Source organism: Triticum dicoccoides, chromosome 7B (genome assembly GCF_002162155.2).
Source record: "Triticum dicoccoides isolate Atlit2015 ecotype Zavitan chromosome 7B, WEW_v2.0, whole genome shotgun sequence".
NCBI lineage: Eukaryota > Viridiplantae > Streptophyta > Magnoliopsida > Poales > Poaceae > Triticum > Triticum dicoccoides.
Window position 1 is genome coordinate 548313915 of NC_041393.1, and position 19325 is coordinate 548333239.

General features: G+C 48.0%; 1 protein-coding gene across 1 annotated transcript; it reads right to left on the minus strand.

The window, feature by feature from the left end:
- Nucleotides 1–7803: 7803 nt before the first annotated feature.
- Nucleotides 7804–10518, minus strand: LOC119341747 (G-type lectin S-receptor-like serine/threonine-protein kinase LECRK2). Its single transcript, XM_037613602.1, has one exon. The coding sequence runs from the start codon at nt 10360–10362 to the stop codon at nt 7870–7872; it is 2493 nt and encodes an 830-aa protein (XP_037469499.1). The 5' UTR covers nt 10363–10518; the 3' UTR covers nt 7804–7869.
- Between the last annotated feature and the right edge of the window lie 8807 nt (nt 10519–19325).

Consider the following 19325-nt stretch of genomic DNA (forward strand, 5'->3'; position numbering starts at 1 on the left):
TTTAAGGTCGAGCAGTCAATATTGGCGCGCATAGTTTAGCTAGATTTTCCTTTTCCTTAGCTCCGGATCAAGTTTTGGTTTGGCAAACCACATGATCCAGATTGTGTCCCACTAGCTCTAGACATTGATTATAAAAGTTTGGCCTTACCTCTTAAAATAAAAACTTAGAGCCACTTAGATTGTTCTCAATGATGTTTCTTTCCTTCAAATTCAGAATTTATATTAGTTGGTCCTCTTACTGGCGGAACTATCACCAACTATTTATTGGGTTTCACCAATGCACCAATAGTACTTAAAAAACAATATCATTTCTATGTGGTTTTATCAAATCAATCACACGATGTTTTCTTCACTTTTTTCTTCTTATGGGCATACTTTCTGGACAATGCAACATGATAACACAGGGTGCTGACTACTGAGAATTTTAAAAACAAGTCAAAGATTGAAGAGTGCAAGCTATGCACCATGTAGGGAAATGCAAATTATTTAATTAGCAATATACAGCAGGGAATAGTAATATGAGACGTATATACCTCGGTCAGATCGGCGTGTTGTGTTTTGGCAACGGGGTGATGTGGGTTCGCGCATGGCAGGAGGCCCTCGGCTCGGCGATATGCGCGAGTGCAAGTTCGTCCTAGAGGATGGAGACCGAATCCAAGGCCTCGCCGGCGAGCAGAGTTCGTCGGTGTGGAAACTCGATCGGAGCCTGGGGGATGGGGAATAGGGTTCGTCGCTAGGTCTCGCAATCGGAAGGAAGATCCCGATGCGCGATGCATGATGCGTGTACGTTTTTTTTTTTGAGAATTCTCCCCAGTCTTTATTAAACCAACAAAATGTTTGTGGGTACAAGGTTTTGGTCGTGAGGCATGCCCAGCCAGACATGACGACCAACCGAAATACTACTAGCAAACTTGGTGAGATCATGAGCCTCGAAATTAAAATTTCTACGTTCAAAAACAAAATTGCAAGAAAGAAAAAGACTCTTCCGTTCTGATATTTCATGTAGGATCGCTGCATGTGGCCCTCTGCTTCCGGAGTTGATGTCCGCGATCACCCCTTGACAATCATTAGCAATACATAGCCTGTGGATGTTGAGGTCTTCTGCCAAGGCCATTGCTTCTCTACACGCATAAACTTCAAGGATCAAAGGATCCGTGATGCCTCTAAACACAACAGCCGAAGAGCTGAGGTATTCTCCTGTGTGATCTCGACATATTGCAGCTACAACACCCACATTGCCGTCACCAGAAATGGCCCCATCCGCGTTGATCTTTGCTACCCCCTCCTCCGAAGGAAGCCATCGAGGAGCAGTCATTGGTTGTGACACAATTACGCGCGCCTGTCTGGACTGTTTAGGGATAGTTTGTAGCTCCTGAAGATATGAGTTCACAAAGGAACTAGTTTGTTGCGGACTCCGGAAAATGTTTTCATGGATCGCCTTACGCCTGGCAACCCAAATAGCCCACAGGGTCACCGCCATTTTTGTGAACTTTCCATGATTCAAAGTGTCATAAAGATCAAACAGCCAGTGCTTGGCACTTGTCTGACCATTCTCCCTCATTCTGTCAACAATCTCCTCGTCTGATAACGCCCATGTACATCTTGCCATAGTGCAAGAGACAAGAGCGTGTCTCCATGAATCTTCCCCTCCGCACAAAGGGCATGCATCTTGCACTGACATGTTTCTGTTTCAAAGAACATCCGTTGTCGGTAACGAGTGCCGTGCCAACCTCCATAAGAACACTCGAACTTTGGACGGAACTTGCAACTTCCAGAGAGAGCTCCAGGCCTTCTCTTCTGATAAGGTTTCTGAAGGGCATGCGCGCCCTTCTAACCAGCTCTCCCTTTCTATCTTTGTGCTAATGATCATTCGGTAGACTGAGCTAACCGAAAAGTTACCTTTCTTATTCGGGTACCAAGCCCATGAGTCAGGAACATCTCGCATGCATACAAGTATTTTTAGGATTTCGTCCACATCAACTGGCAAAAATATGCTCCTCACTAGATCTTCATTCCAGGACGCCAACGCTGGAAGGAGTAGCTCATGCACCATGCGTGGTGGGTTAGCAACCAGCGATAAGATCGGTCTACGTGAGGCCTTCTTCGGTATCCAGTTGTCTGCCCATATATCTGTACTCTGGCCATTGCCAATTCTGCTGATGATCCCTTGTTTCATAATGTCCCTTCCTTCCAATATTGCTCTCCAAATTTGTGATGGCCTAGAACCCAATTCCAATTCTGCCGTGAGGATGGTTCCATTTGGATAATAGGAAGCCTTCAAAATCCTAGCACTCAGGGAGGTTGGCTCCTGAAGAAGTCTCCACGCCTGTCGCGCCAATAAAGCCAAGTTAAACAGCTCAAGATCTCTGAAGCCCAAACCTCCCAAATACTTAGGCCTTGTCATCACCTTCCAATGCTGGCTTTCGTTTGCCTTGTTTGCAACCCCACCAAAATTTTCGAATAATGGCATTTATGTTCTCACACAGCCCCCTGGGGAGTTTGAAACATGAAATTGAAAAACAGGTATAGCTTGGGCGACGAACTTAATTAGCACATCCTTCCCTCCTGCCGAAAGTAGTTTGCCCATCCATCCTTTTACCTTCTCCCAAATTCTATCACTTAAATATTTGAACGTCCCCTTTTTGGAGTGTCCTACATCCGTAGGCAGCCCCAAATATTTGTCAGTCAACGATTCATTGGGAACATGAAGATGGCCTTTCACTGTCGATCTTACAATCTCAGGGCACCCCTTGCTGAAAAATATAGAGGATTTCTCTCTGTTTATTCTCTATCCCGATGCCGCACAATAGGTCTCCAGTAGGTTTGATACCTCTTCAGCTCCATCAACACTTGCCTGAAAAACAGCAGGCTGTCATCCACGAATAATAGGTGGTTTACTGACGGTGCCGTCGGTGCCACCTTAATTCCGCCGAGCTGCGATGACAGATTTTGTGATTTCAAAAGGCACGAAAGGCCCTATGCTGCCAACAAGAACAGGTGATGCGTGTACGTACAGAGCCGTTCGATTACCTGGGTCCTACGGGCCAAGCCTAGTAGGTAACCTCCGTGGAGTCTGACTGCCTCCATGGGCCATGGCTGAGAGCCTACGTGTGTGTACGTACCTGCTGCTAGGGCTGCAAGAAAAGCTCGAGGCTCGTGAGTTGCTCGAGATCGACTTGTTTTTTGACTTGACTCGAGATCGACTCTAAAAGAAATGAGCCGAGTTTGAACACTTTATGTAGATCGATCGAGAAACGAGTCGATCTTGAGCCAATGTTGGATCGCTCAATTTTAGCTCGATAGCTCGACATAATGTCATTATGTTAAATGATCATGCCATATATATATATATATATATATATATATATATATATATATATATATATATATATATTAAATGAAGATAAGATTATTACCATATTTGTTGTCCATAATGTTTCTCCATTTTACTTACCAACGAAACATGGAAACTTAATTAAGTGCAGAGAAGATTTAGACCTAATTATGGCACGTGGTTGGCTATGCGTTAAATATCCTATATTTTTGGCAAAGGTTCCCAGCATGTTCGCCTTAATTTTTTTGTTTTTCATCCATAGATTTATAATTTTTACCATCTCATTTAGCTCGAAACTAGCTCGAGATCGACTCGAGATCGTTACAAGCTGAGTACGAGTCATGTTCTGCAGCTCGATCATGAGCTTCACTCAGTTTGAGCTCGCTCGAATTTTCATATGAGTTGAGCTGAGCCAACTCCAACTCGCTCGAGCTCGACTCGTTTGCAGCCCTACCTGCTGCCGAGGGGCCCCCTGGATGTTGGGGGCCCGGGGCGGCCGCCCCCTGCCCCCCTCAGGGCCGACCCTGCTTTGGATGAGAGCAGACGCAAGGCCGCAAGGGGCTTATGCGCCAGCAGTTTGCCGGCACCACGACGGCGCGGCCGCGTAGATGTCGTCGCCGGTCGTTCGGGGGGAGAGAGTAGGACAGGGGCGTTGACGACGTTGACGCGAGATCCCGACGGGAAGCTGCTTCTCCGAGATATGGTGGGTGGCGGCTGCTTTGCGAGATGCCGGACGGCTCGCTCCAGTGGCCGGTGATCCCTGATCCGGGAGACGGCGCGACTACGTGCTCGAGACGGGAAAAGGATGGGGATGTCATGCGCTGCGCTAGTTGGGCTGGGCTACGAAGATGCATATGTAAATTTAGTTTTGCCAAAATCCTGGGCGGGCCATGGCCCTGTTTGGCCCCTACAGAGCTCCGCCCCTGCATCCAGGAAGTGGCGGAGCTTGAAAAAAAATGTTGGGCGGGCTAGACTAAAGAAGAGCACATTAAAAAAACCGAATCATAAGCATTAGTATATTCCTGCATTATGCAAAGTTACAAGATGGAGCAAGCAAATATGTACATATATATACGGCAGCATATATTCAACCATGATTACATGAAGCACCATTAAGTTAGCTAATACAAACAATGAAGCACCATTAAGTTAGCTAATACAAACAATGAAGCACCATTAAGTTAGCTAATTCAAACAAGGGCAATACATGTTCTTCCTCAACTTCAGTTATGTCATCTATTTTTCTTTTAAAAACCAAACCAATTCTTTTCCATGTCTGATTATCCTTCACATAATTACCTAGGTTGCAATTTGCATAAGATAAGACTATTACTTATCATTAGATGTAAGGAGTTGAAAGAAGTCAGACTATTCCTTATCAAACATGGAATTTGGGGCAAGATGTTAGCTTACTAGTGCTGCCCTGTTCTGTGTCACTGTGTGTCACTGTGTCCTCAAGAAAATTCAGTCCGACAGGCAGTCGGGTCATGCACCAGCGCAGGGATGTTGGCAGGACTGGATGTTGGAACTTTGGATGAGAGCAGACGCAAGGCCGCAAGGGGCTTATGCGCCAGCAGTTTGCCGGCACCACGCCGGCGCGGCCGCGCAGATGTCGTCGCCGCTCGTTCAGGGGGAGAGAGTAGGGCAGGGGCGTTGACGACGTTGACGCGAGAACCGGACGGGAAGCTGCTTCTCCGATAGATGGTGGGTGACGGCTGCTCTGCGAGATGCCGGGCGGCTCGCTCCAGTGGCCGGTGATCCCTGATCCAGGAGACGGCGCGACTACGTGCTCAAGACGGGAAGAGGATGGGGATGTCATGGGCTGCGCTAGTTGGGCTGGGCTACAAAGATGCATATGTAAATTTAGTTTTGCCAAAATCCTGGGCGGGCCATGGCCCTGTTTGGCCCCTAGAGAGCTCCGCCCCTGAACGTGTTCATCTTCATCCCATCTTTTTTTTTTTTGAGCATTGCATCGAGCAGCTTGTGGGCATCCGAGCCATCTCTGCCCATGCGAGCCGAGAGCTCCATAGCTATGGAAGCTGAGCCCCTGCTCAAGCATGCCCTAGGCCGCCTCAGCCTCTTCCCTACACCTCATGAACCCTCGAATCCCGCCGCCGCCCCCGCCGGCATGGACGGCCGAGCCGAGAGCTCCATGGCACGGCAGCCGAGCCCTGCTCGAGCTAGCCCAGGCCGCCTCACGCTTGGCGTCGGCGTGCTGGCCTGCGAGCAGGGCCAGCAAGGAGGCGTAGCTCCCGCGCTGCCTCCTGGGCAGGGCGACTGCGTCGGGCGGCGCGACGGACGGCCTCCATGGACGACGACGAGCATGACCTCGCGTTCTTCTTCACGCAGGTTTGCTCATTCATGGCGTCGGCGTGTCCGAGCACTTATACGTGCTCAAGGTGAGCCACTCGCCCCTTTCCCACGCAGCCACAACTTGGCTCGCCCGGCACCTTGCCCGCGCCGCCGTCGTATGCCAGCTTCGGCAAGGTGGCCACCACCTTGGTAATTGGTAGAAGGATAGGAAGAGCTACGTGAGCCTGCGGACAGGATGGATAAGTCTGGCTCGCCGTTCCTCTGGTCGCTGCTCCGGCGTGGCCATGGCGTACTGTGCCTTCTTCAATGGCTAGAGGATGAAGGCAGACAAGGTGTTCGATGGAATGCTCCATAGAAACAATGTTGTGAAGAAGATGACTTTTTAGTCATTGACAGGTAGGGCCTGTGTCTCATTTGCCACATCAGTCGGTCAAACTTTTTGGTCTTCGCCACGTCAGCCCGACAGGCGGGCCCTACTTGTCGGTTTGGCTGTTTTCGCGACCAAATCCCAGCATCAGTGCTCCGCGTTACATGTTAGGCACAATTTCGGTGGTTTTTTGTGCCCTGGCACAAATCTGGTACCAAGTTGTTACCCTAGCCCCAAGTGTGGTGGTTTTGGGTAAATAACTCTCATTAAAGCTCTACTGTACTCACTGGGAAGTGGTGAATCGCCATTGCTGGACAACGTGGCTAGTACCTCACTTGCGATGCGTGTCCGCATCTTCTGGAGCTACTCATACTATTTGTGCTGCCGTGGTTCTGTATCTGCACTGTAGTGTTCCTGGTGAAGACGACGAAGAGGGTTCTGCAGGGTGCATCGAGGACTTATGAGAGACATCCTAGCAGGAACCACTACTTTCTTCTATTTTGTGCAATTCCCCATGCATTTCTGGCTAGGCCACATCAAGGCTTGATGTTTCAGTCTTTTTTTTTTAAAGATTGATGTTTCAGTCTTATCTTCGAACTGGGATAACACTTCTCCCCTTCTTTTCTTGAAGCGGAGGCAAAACTCGATCTGAATAAAGTTTGAGGTTTCTTCTTACTAATGAACTTTTGTAGTAGCCTTGTCTTTAGTTCACACTCTTGTTGGAGTGGGTAAATTTCTTGATAAAAGGGCAATGCAATCGATGTTTATCTTATTGGCCTGCAGAAGATGTTATTTTCTCACGATTTGGGATGAGGTGTATCTTCAATTATCACTGTTCGTGTTCATGTCATCTGCTGATATATTTGCAGCTGTTATCTTATTGGTAGGCTAAAAGGCCTGATTAAGTAGAACCTAGACTCTATTAACTAACAGAGTAACATGATCTTGAGTGTGAACTTATTTGGTGAATTAAACAGGTCATTGTTCTCCAAAATGTGGTTTCACATCAATTTTGATGAACTTATCTGCTAGTACTTCACAATGATTTTGAGTGACATCGACATGGCAGCGCCAACTTGACCAAGGAGCACCAAGGAAACATGTGGACAGTGAATTTTGCATAGAAACACCTTTTTTCTTCACCCTCCAAAATTTTCTTCTCACCTGGATGGTTTTGTTTACCTCCAAGGTTACTATTCGTTCACCCTACTGTAGGTCTGTTATTATCCATTAGACAAATGAGTGAGAAGCTGATAAGCATTTCTAACCTTTAATTTGTTAACTTATACTGGTTGTTCTTTGGCCAAATATCTGTGAAGCACCCAGATCCATTTCCGTGAATTATGACTGTTGCTCTTATGAGAAATGCCTGACCAACTTCAGTTAGTAAATACTCCCTCCGTCCGGAAATACTTGTCGCAAAAATGGATACAAATGGATGCATCTAAAACTAAAATACGTCTAGATACATTCATTCCTCCGACAAGTATTTCCGGACGGAGGGAGTAGTTTGCTAATACTTTACTCTCTGGCAGGTAGAACTGAATGGGCTATTGATGAATTTTTCAGCAAATCTTTCTGCTGCTGCTGCTGCTTTGGCTGTGTGGTATGTTTTCCGAAACCATTATACACACGTAAGTATTTAATTTCAACCAAGAAAAATATCTTGTGACATCAGAAAAGAGTCAAAAAATCTAATGATGAATTAGTGCTTAAACGAAAGGATTGTTGCATAACTGGACTACAATGGATGAATACATAGGATATGTTGGCATTTACTAGAAGACATGTACGTACATCATCAACAGTTACACAATGGTGAAACAATTAGCATTGGTAAAAAGTACAGTAAGAATCACTCTATCGCAAGAGTAGCACCACCTGGCAACAGAGGGCTCTCGTCGACTGAAGAGGTCAACGGCGATGAACAGTTGGAGCTTGTAGGCGCAGGTAGAGTGTCAACCTCAATCACACCCTCCAGCATCTGAACAACCTGATGCATTGTCGGACGGAGCGAAGGATTCTGCTCAATGCACCAGAGAGCAACACGCAAGAACCTCTCCACTCTGAACAAATCCTCAATGGCGTCGTCATCGCTATGAAAGAGAACCTCAGTCCTGCCATCACCAACCAACTGACCGGCCCACTCGAATAGCATGACCGAGTCATCACCATCCTGACCAGGCACTGGCTCCTGGGACTTTCGGCAGCATATCATCTCTAGTAGCACAACACCGAAGCTGTAAACATCAACCTTGGTGTCGATGCGCCTGTCGCTTTGGAACCACTCGGGGGCAATATACCCCCTCGTGCCCCTGATGTTGGTCACCGTGGTGTGCATCTGCTGGTCACTAAGAAGCCTGGCAATCCCAAAGTCAGTAATCTTCGGATTTTTCTTGCTATCTAACAATATATTGTCGGGCTTGATGTCACAGTGGATGATTGGATAATTGCATCCTTCATGTAAGTACTCCAGGCCCTTGGCAATGCCGAGCGCTGCCTCAGCGCGCCAACTCCACATCGGTTGCTGCTGAGGTTGGAAAAGGAAGCTCCGAAGGGAACCACCTGACATGAACTCGAACACCAACATCCGTTGAGCCCGCTCTTTGCAGTAACCAACCATGCGGACTAGATTCCTATGGTGGATCTGGCCGATGGACTGTACCTCATTCCCAAACTCCCTCTCGCTGTAATCATTGGAGCTGATGAGCTTCTTCACTGCTATCTCAGGGTAGTGTAGCGACTTCAACACCCCATAGTAGACCTCGCCAAAGCCTCCTCTGCCTAGCAACCTATGAAAGCCATTGGTGGCTTTGTAAAGCTCTTTTGCAGTGTAAGCCCTCACAAAGTCATGGTTGGCGGTCTTTTTTCTGAGGTAGCAATGTAACATGAGACTACCTGCTGCCGACAACAACAGGAACGCCGAGCAACCGAGTAGTGCATAAGGCAATATCCTTCTCAGTGATGCCGGCACCGAGGGGCTGCTTGTCCTCACCTTGATCAACACGTTCATGCTGACATTTCCTCCCTGCTGTCCGGCACCTGTCAATGACGCCATCTTAGCACAGTACGGTCCATGAAATAGAGCCGCTGTGCACAGGCAGTCGCTAAGGCAGAAGTCTCTACACTGGTCCTCTGTGACTGTGGTGTACGGATATCTTTCGTACGGCAAGTTTGTCCAATTGGTGTTGGGCATCTTGACAACTCCAAACTCGGCGGAGTGGTTGTTCCCATCACAGCTTTGCGGTACAAACTCCTGAGTGCATCCTCTGTGCTTGAGCTGCGCATCAAGGAAAGAGTAGCCGCTTGGACACTTGCAATCGAGACGGCCATTTGGGCCGTGCACGCAGTAGGAATTGGGGCCGCAGAAACCTTGCAAAGCGGTGCTCCTGCTGCAACCTTCACTTGGGAATAAGCCAGTGACTGCCCACGACACGTTGCTCCTTCCCCCAGCGGCATTCTTCGGCCGGGTGTAGACGCGGATGACGCCGTCTGGATCGAGTGTTGCGTATTGGTGGTAACTGGAGGTGGAGTTTGGAAGTAGAGGTATCAGGTCTTGCACACTGCCGTCCTTGATATGGTAATAGAGATACCCCGGTGAGTCGAAGAAAAGGGTCGTGTTGCCGTCTTGGGTGTTGCCGGATTGGTAGGTGCCGCTCCCCCAATAAGCATTGTCCGATTTCAGGCTGCCGGCAGCAAGGTTGCTGCCAATGTTGTCGGCAGCGAGGTACAAGACAATGTTGCCGTCGGCCTGCATGTACAGGCCGAAGCGGCCACGGGAGAAATCCGTGTCCGAGCGCTTCGAATGAAGGGCTTCTCCAGAGCCCATGGACTGCCCTGGGAGGAGCGTATCGGTCGGATACCGAAAGCTCTCCCACATGACAGTGCTTCCCCCAAAGGCGAGGAACTGGAGGTTGCCCGAGTCCTGGAGCACGAGGTCAGAGCCATACTGTAAGTTAGGGTTCTGGTTTTTCCAAATTCTACCAGATGTGGTGTCGTCGAGGTAGAGCTGATCATTGATGCTGAATACGGATAGCCCTGTGACCGTGATGGCCGAGCCTGAGTCTGGGTCTTTCGCGTACCACACCACCCTCTGCTCCGCAGGGTCAGCCGCTTGGGTGAAGTTGAAGTTGAACCAGACGGCGAGGAGGAACCGGCTAGGGTCGTCGCCGAGGGCACGGAAGCCGAAGGCGTACTCCCCGGATGAGCAGGTGATGTAGTTTGGTGGCCTGAGAATCGACCCTCCCGCGAGCTTGTTTGCTACAAGCAGATGAGCTTGGTGCAGCAAGAGCACAAGCAGTGGGGCAAGGTGGCGAGAAAAAGAGGGAGAAATGCCTGATGGCTTCATTTGTGATTAGTTTGCTGCTGCTGGCCACTGTACTACTAGTCTACTACTCATGGTATGTTCTTATATATCTACAGTTCTCCACTCATATTGCATGCATTGTTTTTGCATGCATATATAGTGACACGGGCATGAGACAAGTTTATTTTGCAAGTCACACATGAGCCAAGCTAGCTAATTGCCTGAATGAAGTATTCCACTCGCCGGCCGGCTGCTATACATAGACGACACTGTCAAGGTTAAGCGTCATATCTCGTACGTATGCACCAGAGGATTTGATCGCCGTTTCATTTCTAAATTCGGCAGCCTTGCTTGAACTACCTCCAGTTTGATTGCCGTTTTGTTTCTGAACGCGACAGACTCAACCGCCTCTGGTGTGAATCTCATCCAGACCGCTAATTCCGATGTTTACGTCAGCAGATATAAGTGGATAAAGTTAGATGGGCATGTGCCATTTGTCACGAAGACGACGAGAACTACGTAGTAAAGTGTTGCCGTACGGCGAACAGGTCACGCTTAGATCTCATAGCTGACGTGAGGTTATCGTCTAGCGTTATATATATAATCATCAACAGAACGAGAGTGTACAAAAGAAGAAGAAAAAGAAGAAGAAAAACTCATTAGTGCGATTTGGCGAGTCAAAGGAATCTGACCTTTTCTTCTGCCCGGTGGTCTACCAATCTTATGTAGTTTTTATTATTTCTGGTATTCGTTGTACTGCCATAATTGGAGACGAATAGATCGAAAGTTTTCCAAAAAAAAAAGGATCACAACGCATTTTCACTGTTGCGTTCCTCACACCGATATCTATGCAACTATATCTCATGTTGACAGATTTCGATGGGTACTTTTTAGGACACAACATGTACTTCCAACAATAACATACTTTGCTCATGCGATAATGTATTGTACTTCACACCATAACATTCTTTTTTTGAAACATAATCGACTTTATTCCTCAAATAAAGTTAAGGATGACAGAATCTCAAAACATGGAAGTATTATCTCTAAACAAACACTGTAATAACATCAAACTCAAAGCAAAAATCCTCCTCCTCCCTCGCTCCCGTGCGGCTCCACAGGCTGCACCGGGGCGCCCAAACTCCGGCCGCCTAGGGGCCCTCGTTCTCCTCCTCTCCCCTCACCGCCGCCGAAGGGCATCGCCGGGCAAAGCCCGGGCGGCGTCGGCGGCGGTGGGGCTGTATGGTGGCGTGGTTCGAGCGGATCTTGAGGTCCTGTCTGACTTCAATGGTGGTGTGCGGCGGCGGGAGTGGGGCTCAGCGAAGAAGTGGGGTGGCGGCCGTGGCTCGCGGAGGTGCTGAGAGCCGCGTGGCCGCGGCGACAAGGGGTGGCTGGGCGCACTGATGCGCGGCGGCATCCTACTGCACGGATCTGGCGCCATGGCTCGCGTACGGCGCAGCGTTGCTGCTGCCGGGCGGATCCAGGGGCTGCCGGGCGCGGTGGTGTGTCAGGAAGGAGCGAGGGCGGTTCCAGGCCAGGTGCGGCAGCCCCGGGATGGTGGCTGCAACAGCGGCGGCTGTTGTCGTGGCAGTGGCGTGGAGTTCGTCGCCGCATGAGGTGCGGTGGTGGGGTTTGTGTGGTGGTGGTTGGCTGCAGGTGGTGGAGGTGAGCTCTCGGGCGATCCGGGCGGCCATGGTGCTCTGGATCCGCAATCCGGTCGTGTGACGAGGAGCTCCGGCGAAAGCATTGCCCTGACCATGGTCAGGATCGGCGACGGCGGCACCTACGGATGTCGTCTACCTTCTTGGAGGCGTCTTTGTGGAGCTCCTTCGGCCTCACGATGGATTTGGCTCTCCGGATGAAAATCCTAGCTTCGGTACTCCGAAGCAGGCGGCGGCGGCGTCTATGTCGTGTCCTCCTTGGAGGCGTCGCTTGGGAGAGGCAGTTGAGGCTGTTGCGGGGGATCTCTCTACCATCAGGGTCAGTGGCTGTCGGGGCAGCGGCCCCGGACTTGGGCGCCTAGACGGCGGTCTCGGGAAGCGATGCAGTGACGGCTCCATGAGGTAGGGTTGCACCTCAGCATGGCTTGGGTGGCGTTCTTGAGCTGCGAGGGCGGCAAGGTCGTCGGCTCGGTCGACGCGTTCCAGTGTGGACGGTTGGACTTTATGTCGGGGCGGCGGCCCCGGAAGCGATGCGACGGCCGTGGTCTGCGGGCGGTTTACCTGCGCAACGTGGGTTGCGGGTGGCTGGGTCGTGCGGCGTCATGGCTCGAGGGCGAGCGGTGGTATGTCGGGGTGGCGGCCCCGGAAGCGGTGCGACGGCCGTGGTCTGCGGGCGGTTTTCCTGCGCAACGTGGGTTGCGGGTGGCTGGGTCGTGCGGCGTCGTGGCTCGAGAGCGAGCGGTGGTATGTCGGGGTGGCGGCCTTGGAAGGTGGAGTTGGTTGATCGCGCAGGGCGCGGTGGAGCGGGGGATGTCGGGGTGGCGGCTCCGAGATATTGCAGCTTCGAGGGATCCGGCTTCGTGTCGTGTGGGCGACGAGGTTGCCTTGGATGTTGGCCATTGGCATGTTTATGCATTTGGGCGCAGGTCATGTGGTGTGCATGTCGTTCATTTCTGCCGGGGAGTCCCGTGACTGCTCCTCTCATAGTAGTCGCGGATTCTTCTTTCCTGCAGTGGTGGATGGCCGGCTTGTTGTATTTCGGCATGTTCTCGACGATTGTGGGCTTGGCCCTTGATGCATTGGTTTTTGCCCGGTTTTCCACTAATTAACTGGGCAACTCTCTTCTGCTTAATTAATGGATGAGCCAAATTTTTTGCCTCCGTTTCAAAAAATAAACAAACATTGTGCTAACTCATGAGCCACCTTATTTGCTTCATGTAGGCAGTGAGAATACTCCACCCTCACGAAATCCAACAATAATTGCTTGCATTCCAGTACAGTATCTAGTATCCGACTCCACTAGCACTTTGTTGCATCCAATTTTCTCAGCTAAGTATAGCATGTTCATGATCCCTATCATCTCCGTTGAATCAACACTGCCAAGTTGAGGTATATATCATGTTGCCGCCGCAATAAATTTTCCCTGTCCATTCCGGGCAATGCTCCCGTTGCACCTGACAAGGTTAATTTCAGGCCTAAAGGCCGCGTCAACATTAACTTTCACCGCATCCACAGTCGGTCTTTTCCACATGTGATCATAGCTTCTCACCGGCTACTTAGCTGTGTATACTCGAATGAAGTTGGTGGCTAACACTCTTATAGAAAAAGCAGTCCTATCAGGGGTCTCAATCACCTCCTCCTTGACATGTTGGCGGTGTTGCCACCAAAGAAACCATTTATGGAAACAGCAGCCCTATCAGGGGTCTCGGTCGCCTCCTCCTTGACATATTGGCGACGCTACCACCAAAGAAACCATGTATAGAAACAGCAGCCCTATCAGGGGTCTCGATCACCTCCTCCTTGACATGTTGGCGAGTGATGTCTACTACGCAACCTTCTCCTTGTAGATGTTGTTGGGCCTCCAAGTGCAGAGGTTTGTAGGATAGTACCAAATTTCCCTCAAGTGGATGACCTAAGGTTTATCAATCAGTGGGAGGCGTAGGATGAAGATGGTCTCTCTCAAACTACCCTGCAACTAAATAACAAAGAGTCTCTTGTGTCCCCAACACACCCAATACAATGTTAAATTGTGTAGATGCACTAGTTCGGCGAGAGATGGTGATACAAGTGCAATATGGATGGTAGATATAGGTTTTTGTAATCTGAAAATATAAAAACAGCAAGGTAACTAATGATTAAAGTGAGCGTAAACGGTATTGCAATGCTAGGAAATAAGGCCTAAGGTTCATATTTTCACTAGTGCAAGTTCTCTCAACAATAATAATATAACTGGATCATATAACTATCCCTCAACATGCAACAAAGAGTCACTTCAAAGTCACTAGAATAAACGAAGAGATTATTGTAGGGTACGAAACCACCTCAAAGTTATCCTTTCTGATCGATCTATTCAAGAGTCCGTAGTAAAATAACATGAAGCTATTCTTTCCGTGCGATCTATCATAGAGTTCGTACTAGAATAACATCTTAAGACACAAATCAACCAAAACCCTAATGTCACCTAGATACTCCAATGTCATCTCAAGTATCCGTGGGTATGATTATACGATATGCATCACACAATCTCAGATTCATCTATTCAACCAACACAAAGTACTTCAAAGAGGGGAAAACTTTGTTTTGCCACTCTAGTTTTTGCCAACTTCACTTATACCACTCTAGAATTCAGCATCTCACTTCTGCCACTCTTAGATTTTGACAATGTATCACAAATTCCATTATGTTAGGTCAGTGGACGTTTTGACCAAACAGAGCAGGAAAAAGACCATATTGCCCTCGGTTTTTTGTTTTGCTTTTGCCACTCCTATTTTTGCCAAATATTACTTTTGCCATGAGAGCATCTAAATACACTAAGTTGATGTGTTACAAATTTTGGCATGACCTATTTAAAAATATAACAATGCACATAATTACACATAAATACACTATTTGATCAGAAGTAAGCGCAACAATAACATCATGACCAGTAGCATAGTAAAGAGGTTAGGCCATTATAAATACCAACAAATCACTTCATAGGAGTACAAATCCATCATCTAATTTAAACAGCAAGGTTCGCATGCATATTGACCACCCAAAAGGCAAGCTCCACACAAGTTGAGCAAAGTACAGCAAGGTCTAACCACATGACAAGCTGAACATAGTACATAGCAAGGCATGATGCTCCACAAAATAACATGTAGTTGCATCTACACAACAAGGCTCAGATATGCATGGTGCTCCACAAAATAACCCACAATTGCATCAGCTACACAACTACACAGCAAGGTTCCATATGCATAGTGCTCCGCACTAACATGTAGTTGCACAGGAAGGTTCACAACTTCTTTCTGCTTCTTGTGCTCTTCGACGGAGGACACTGTTTGCTTCTTGTGTTCTTTGCTGGACTATCATGTGTAGCAGAAGTCTTCTTAGATGCTTCAGAAACTGGGCTAGGCTTTGCCCTTTTACCACCTCCTTTTCTCGGCTTTTTAGAACTGAGAATGAATGAAAACAAGAGTGTTGAAATGCAGATTTGCAATAGGAAAAATTAGACCACTATGGACTATTTGAAGCAAAACAAGAATGTTTACCTGCTGGTGCCGAGAGTTTCAGCATCTATGGCATTGGATTCTATGTCTTCTATGTCTTGAGGCTCAACATTTTTTCGTTTCCTAGCAGTTTTCAGATAGAGAATTAAGTTAAGACTATACATTTCATTGCATTTAGACTACATTATGGATTTGTATAGCAGGTTCACATGTATATGTACTATTCTAGATCAGCAGATTTAACTCAGCAAGGTTCACAAGCATATGGACCACCAAAAATCTGAACAACAGGTTCACATGCATATATATAATTCTTTGCTAGCAATTACCTGTTTCGCTTGCGTTCAGGATGAAGTATTGGACATGTCTTCATCATATGCCCAAATTCTTTGCATTCTTTGCACTTGTGTCTTCTCTTTGATATGCTCTCAAAGGCTGACTTTATCCTTTGTGTCCTAGGTCTACCAGTAGCCTTTTTCAACACGGGAGGGTGCAATTTGAACCCAACATCGACCATTGGCCATTGCTTCTTATCGGTCATGGTGGGCACATTTTTCGCATATGCATTGCTGAATGATTTCACATAGTAGTACTCATGCACATAGTCATCTATCTCTCGACCTCCTCTAATACTTGTGATGAATGCAATGGCATGTAGGCAAGGTTGTCCAGTTACTTGCCAACGTCTACAAGTACATTCCCACTTCTCCAAATCTACACAGTGCTTCCAATTATAGCCATGGATCTTTATAGTGACCTCCGCTTTCAAGTCATCACTTCTAGAGATCCCAACTAACACTATCCCCCTTGATTTATTGTTCATCATGTTGGTGATCCTTGGCATAATTTTTAGAAGTCCACGTACAAATCTTCTCGCTATTTTAGCTCTTATTTCAAATCTGACCATTAGCCATTCTCTCAAAGAGACCAATAATTCAAGAATAGGGGACCCCTTCAATTTCTTAATCATCGAACTGAATGACTCAGCTATGTTGTTCATGACATAGTCACATTTGCATGTTGTAGAGAACTTACTTCTGCTCCACAAATTAGAATGCCACTCATCAAGGTATGCGATAGCTTCCGGATTGGCTTCCATAATTTTGTCCATATGGTGATTGTGCTTGGCAGGAGAATATGTGTATGCCGCTGGCCATAGATTTTCTTCGAAAACCTTGCCATGGAATTTCTTTCTGAAGTTCATTATCATGTGTCTAAAGCATTCCCTATGTTCAGCAGTTGGGAATACAGTATGCACTGCTGTTTCCAACCCTTTGCATGCATCTGTGCATATGACTAAGCCTTCTGGTGTGCCAATAGCTGATTTGAGATTCTCCATGAACCAATCCCAGTTCTCTTTAGTCTCTGAATCAAATACAGCATAAGCCACTGGATACAACCAATTGTGTCCATCAACACCACAAGCAACCGCAAGCTGTCCTTTCCATTTCCCATTCAAGGCAATGGCATCAACACTCAAGTAAGGTCTACATCCTAACAGAAATCCATCAATGCAAGCTCTAAAACACACAAACGCCCTTGTGAAGCGTTGCTGCCCTTCGATCTCTTTGTGATTTATCACTACAATACTTGTTGGGGACTTCCTAAGCACCTCAACCTGCCAGTTGTGCAAGCACTCAAAAATGTCCTCCCACTTGCCAAATATCTGGTCCAAGGCTATGCGCCTACCTGCAAGCACTCTCTGATAATCGATATCGACATGGTATTTCTCAAGCAACCGTTTCTTCAAAGCAATGCTAGTCATACTTGGATCACCCTTCAACCAATCAGTCACTCTAGCAGCAATCCACTTCCTCTTAGCAACCTTTACTTTGCCATCTCTTTGCATGCTGGGGCATGTGTGCATCTTGGGTTCATTCTTCACCATTACTGTTTTGTCATCATATAAGGTAGAACCATTCACCCTCCACTTGCATGGGTTTCTCCCTTCCGGTGGTTCATAAGAACAAGAAACTCTCACCCTCTTTTGATCACTTTTATCAATTTTGTAACTGAACTCGTTGACAATAGCATGTGTAGCAAGTGCAACTCTGAACTCTTCAATAGAGGGAAATAATGCCCCTTTTGTCATAGGTGGATCATCCTTGTCATAACTAATTTCTGGAATATCGTACACTATGCCCCCATCACTATCCTCATCACTAACAGCCCCTCCTTCACTATCCTCGTCATGATCATCACTATCCTCTTCATGCTCATCACTATCCTCCTCGACATCTTGGGAAACATCTTCGGTTGCCTTATGGTCAGCATGTTTGGCTTGCTCACCTCCATTTTCCTGCTCGTCGCCATCAAGGTACTGGTCCTCCTCATCTATTCCAACGTGATCCTCTCCTTCATAGCCCTCTTTAGTTTTTTCTTGCCTTGTCAAGTTCTCCTTGGGTATCTCATACTCATATTCAGATTTCTGAGTTAAATCTTCCACTATGAGCTTGGGCACTTCCTTTCCTGGAGAAGGTCGGATTGGTTGAAGCAAACTCTGAGCAAACTTCTCCTCCTCACCATTCTTGCAGAACTGAACAAGTATCTTAATAATCTTGTCTTCCTCATTCTCATCATACATGCTGACCACATCTTCATCATTGCGAACTAGCACAAAATATTGGTTGCTACTATTCCACTTTGAAAACACAACACCATCATCATGTCCCCATGGATATTTACTCTGCATCAGCCCCATAAGTTGATCATAACTAGTATGCCTCTCTACACGTATGTCCCAGCTCCAAGAAGACACCATGCACTGGTCGCCCTTGTAATTCTTGTAAGAACACGCCCCGTATGTCACAATCAGCTTATAAGGTGGCAGCTCTGACCTACATTGACACAAATTGGACATTAAAAAAGTGTGGAATTAGGCTAGCTAGCTAAGCCATCAACATATATGACATGGAAAAAACTGATCAAAATAATCTTTTTTCCGCATTGTTCCATTATCTAGTGCTACACTAAGCAATCAACATGTATGTATGACATATATGTACCAATGCCATTACCAGACTAGCATCTTGCAATATATTTTAGAGGAACTCTGCTTGCAATATCCCCTACTAGCAACTTCCATAAAAAAACAAATGAACTATCTTCTTGCATCTCATAGGAATTATTAAACTAGTTGCTTCACTCACGAATCCCTAATTGGTCTAACTATGCACTAATGAACCAGGGCATGTGTACAATAGACAAACCAGGGCATGTGTACAATAGATCAAACTCCAATGAGTAACAGGAGCACAACAACAAAATTACTTCTAACAGATCAAATGCTACACATCAGGTATTTGAGGAATTGAACACTTGCCCATCAGGGAGAGGAACCAGCAGCTTTGAGGTCCTCTGGGCCGCCCCTGCCGCCATGGCCGGCGGCATGACTCCCTCCATCCCGTGTGAGCCGCTGAAGGGGGGGAGGAAGGGAGGTCGCCGATGTGGACCGCGTCGGGGAGGGAGGCCCCTGCCACCATGGCCGGCGATGCCACTCCCTCCATCCCGTGTGAGCCGCTAAAGGGGGGAAGGGAGGTCACCGATGTGGACCGCATCGGGGAGGGAGGCCCCTGCCGCCATGGCCGGCGGCGCGACTCCCTCCATCCTGTGTGAGCCGCTGAAGGGGGGGAGAAGGGGGGTCGCCGATGTGGACCGCATCGGGGAGGGAGGCCGATGAAGGGAGCCGCGGAGGGGAGGCCGCAGATGCGTGAAGCGTCGGCGATTCCAGAGCAGGTCCCCTCGGAGGGGAGACCATGGATGCGGGTTGTGTCGGCGAGGCAAGCTCAGGGCATCGCGGAGTGGATGCGGCGGCGGACGGCGGAGTGTGGATGCGGCGGCGGACGGCGGAGTG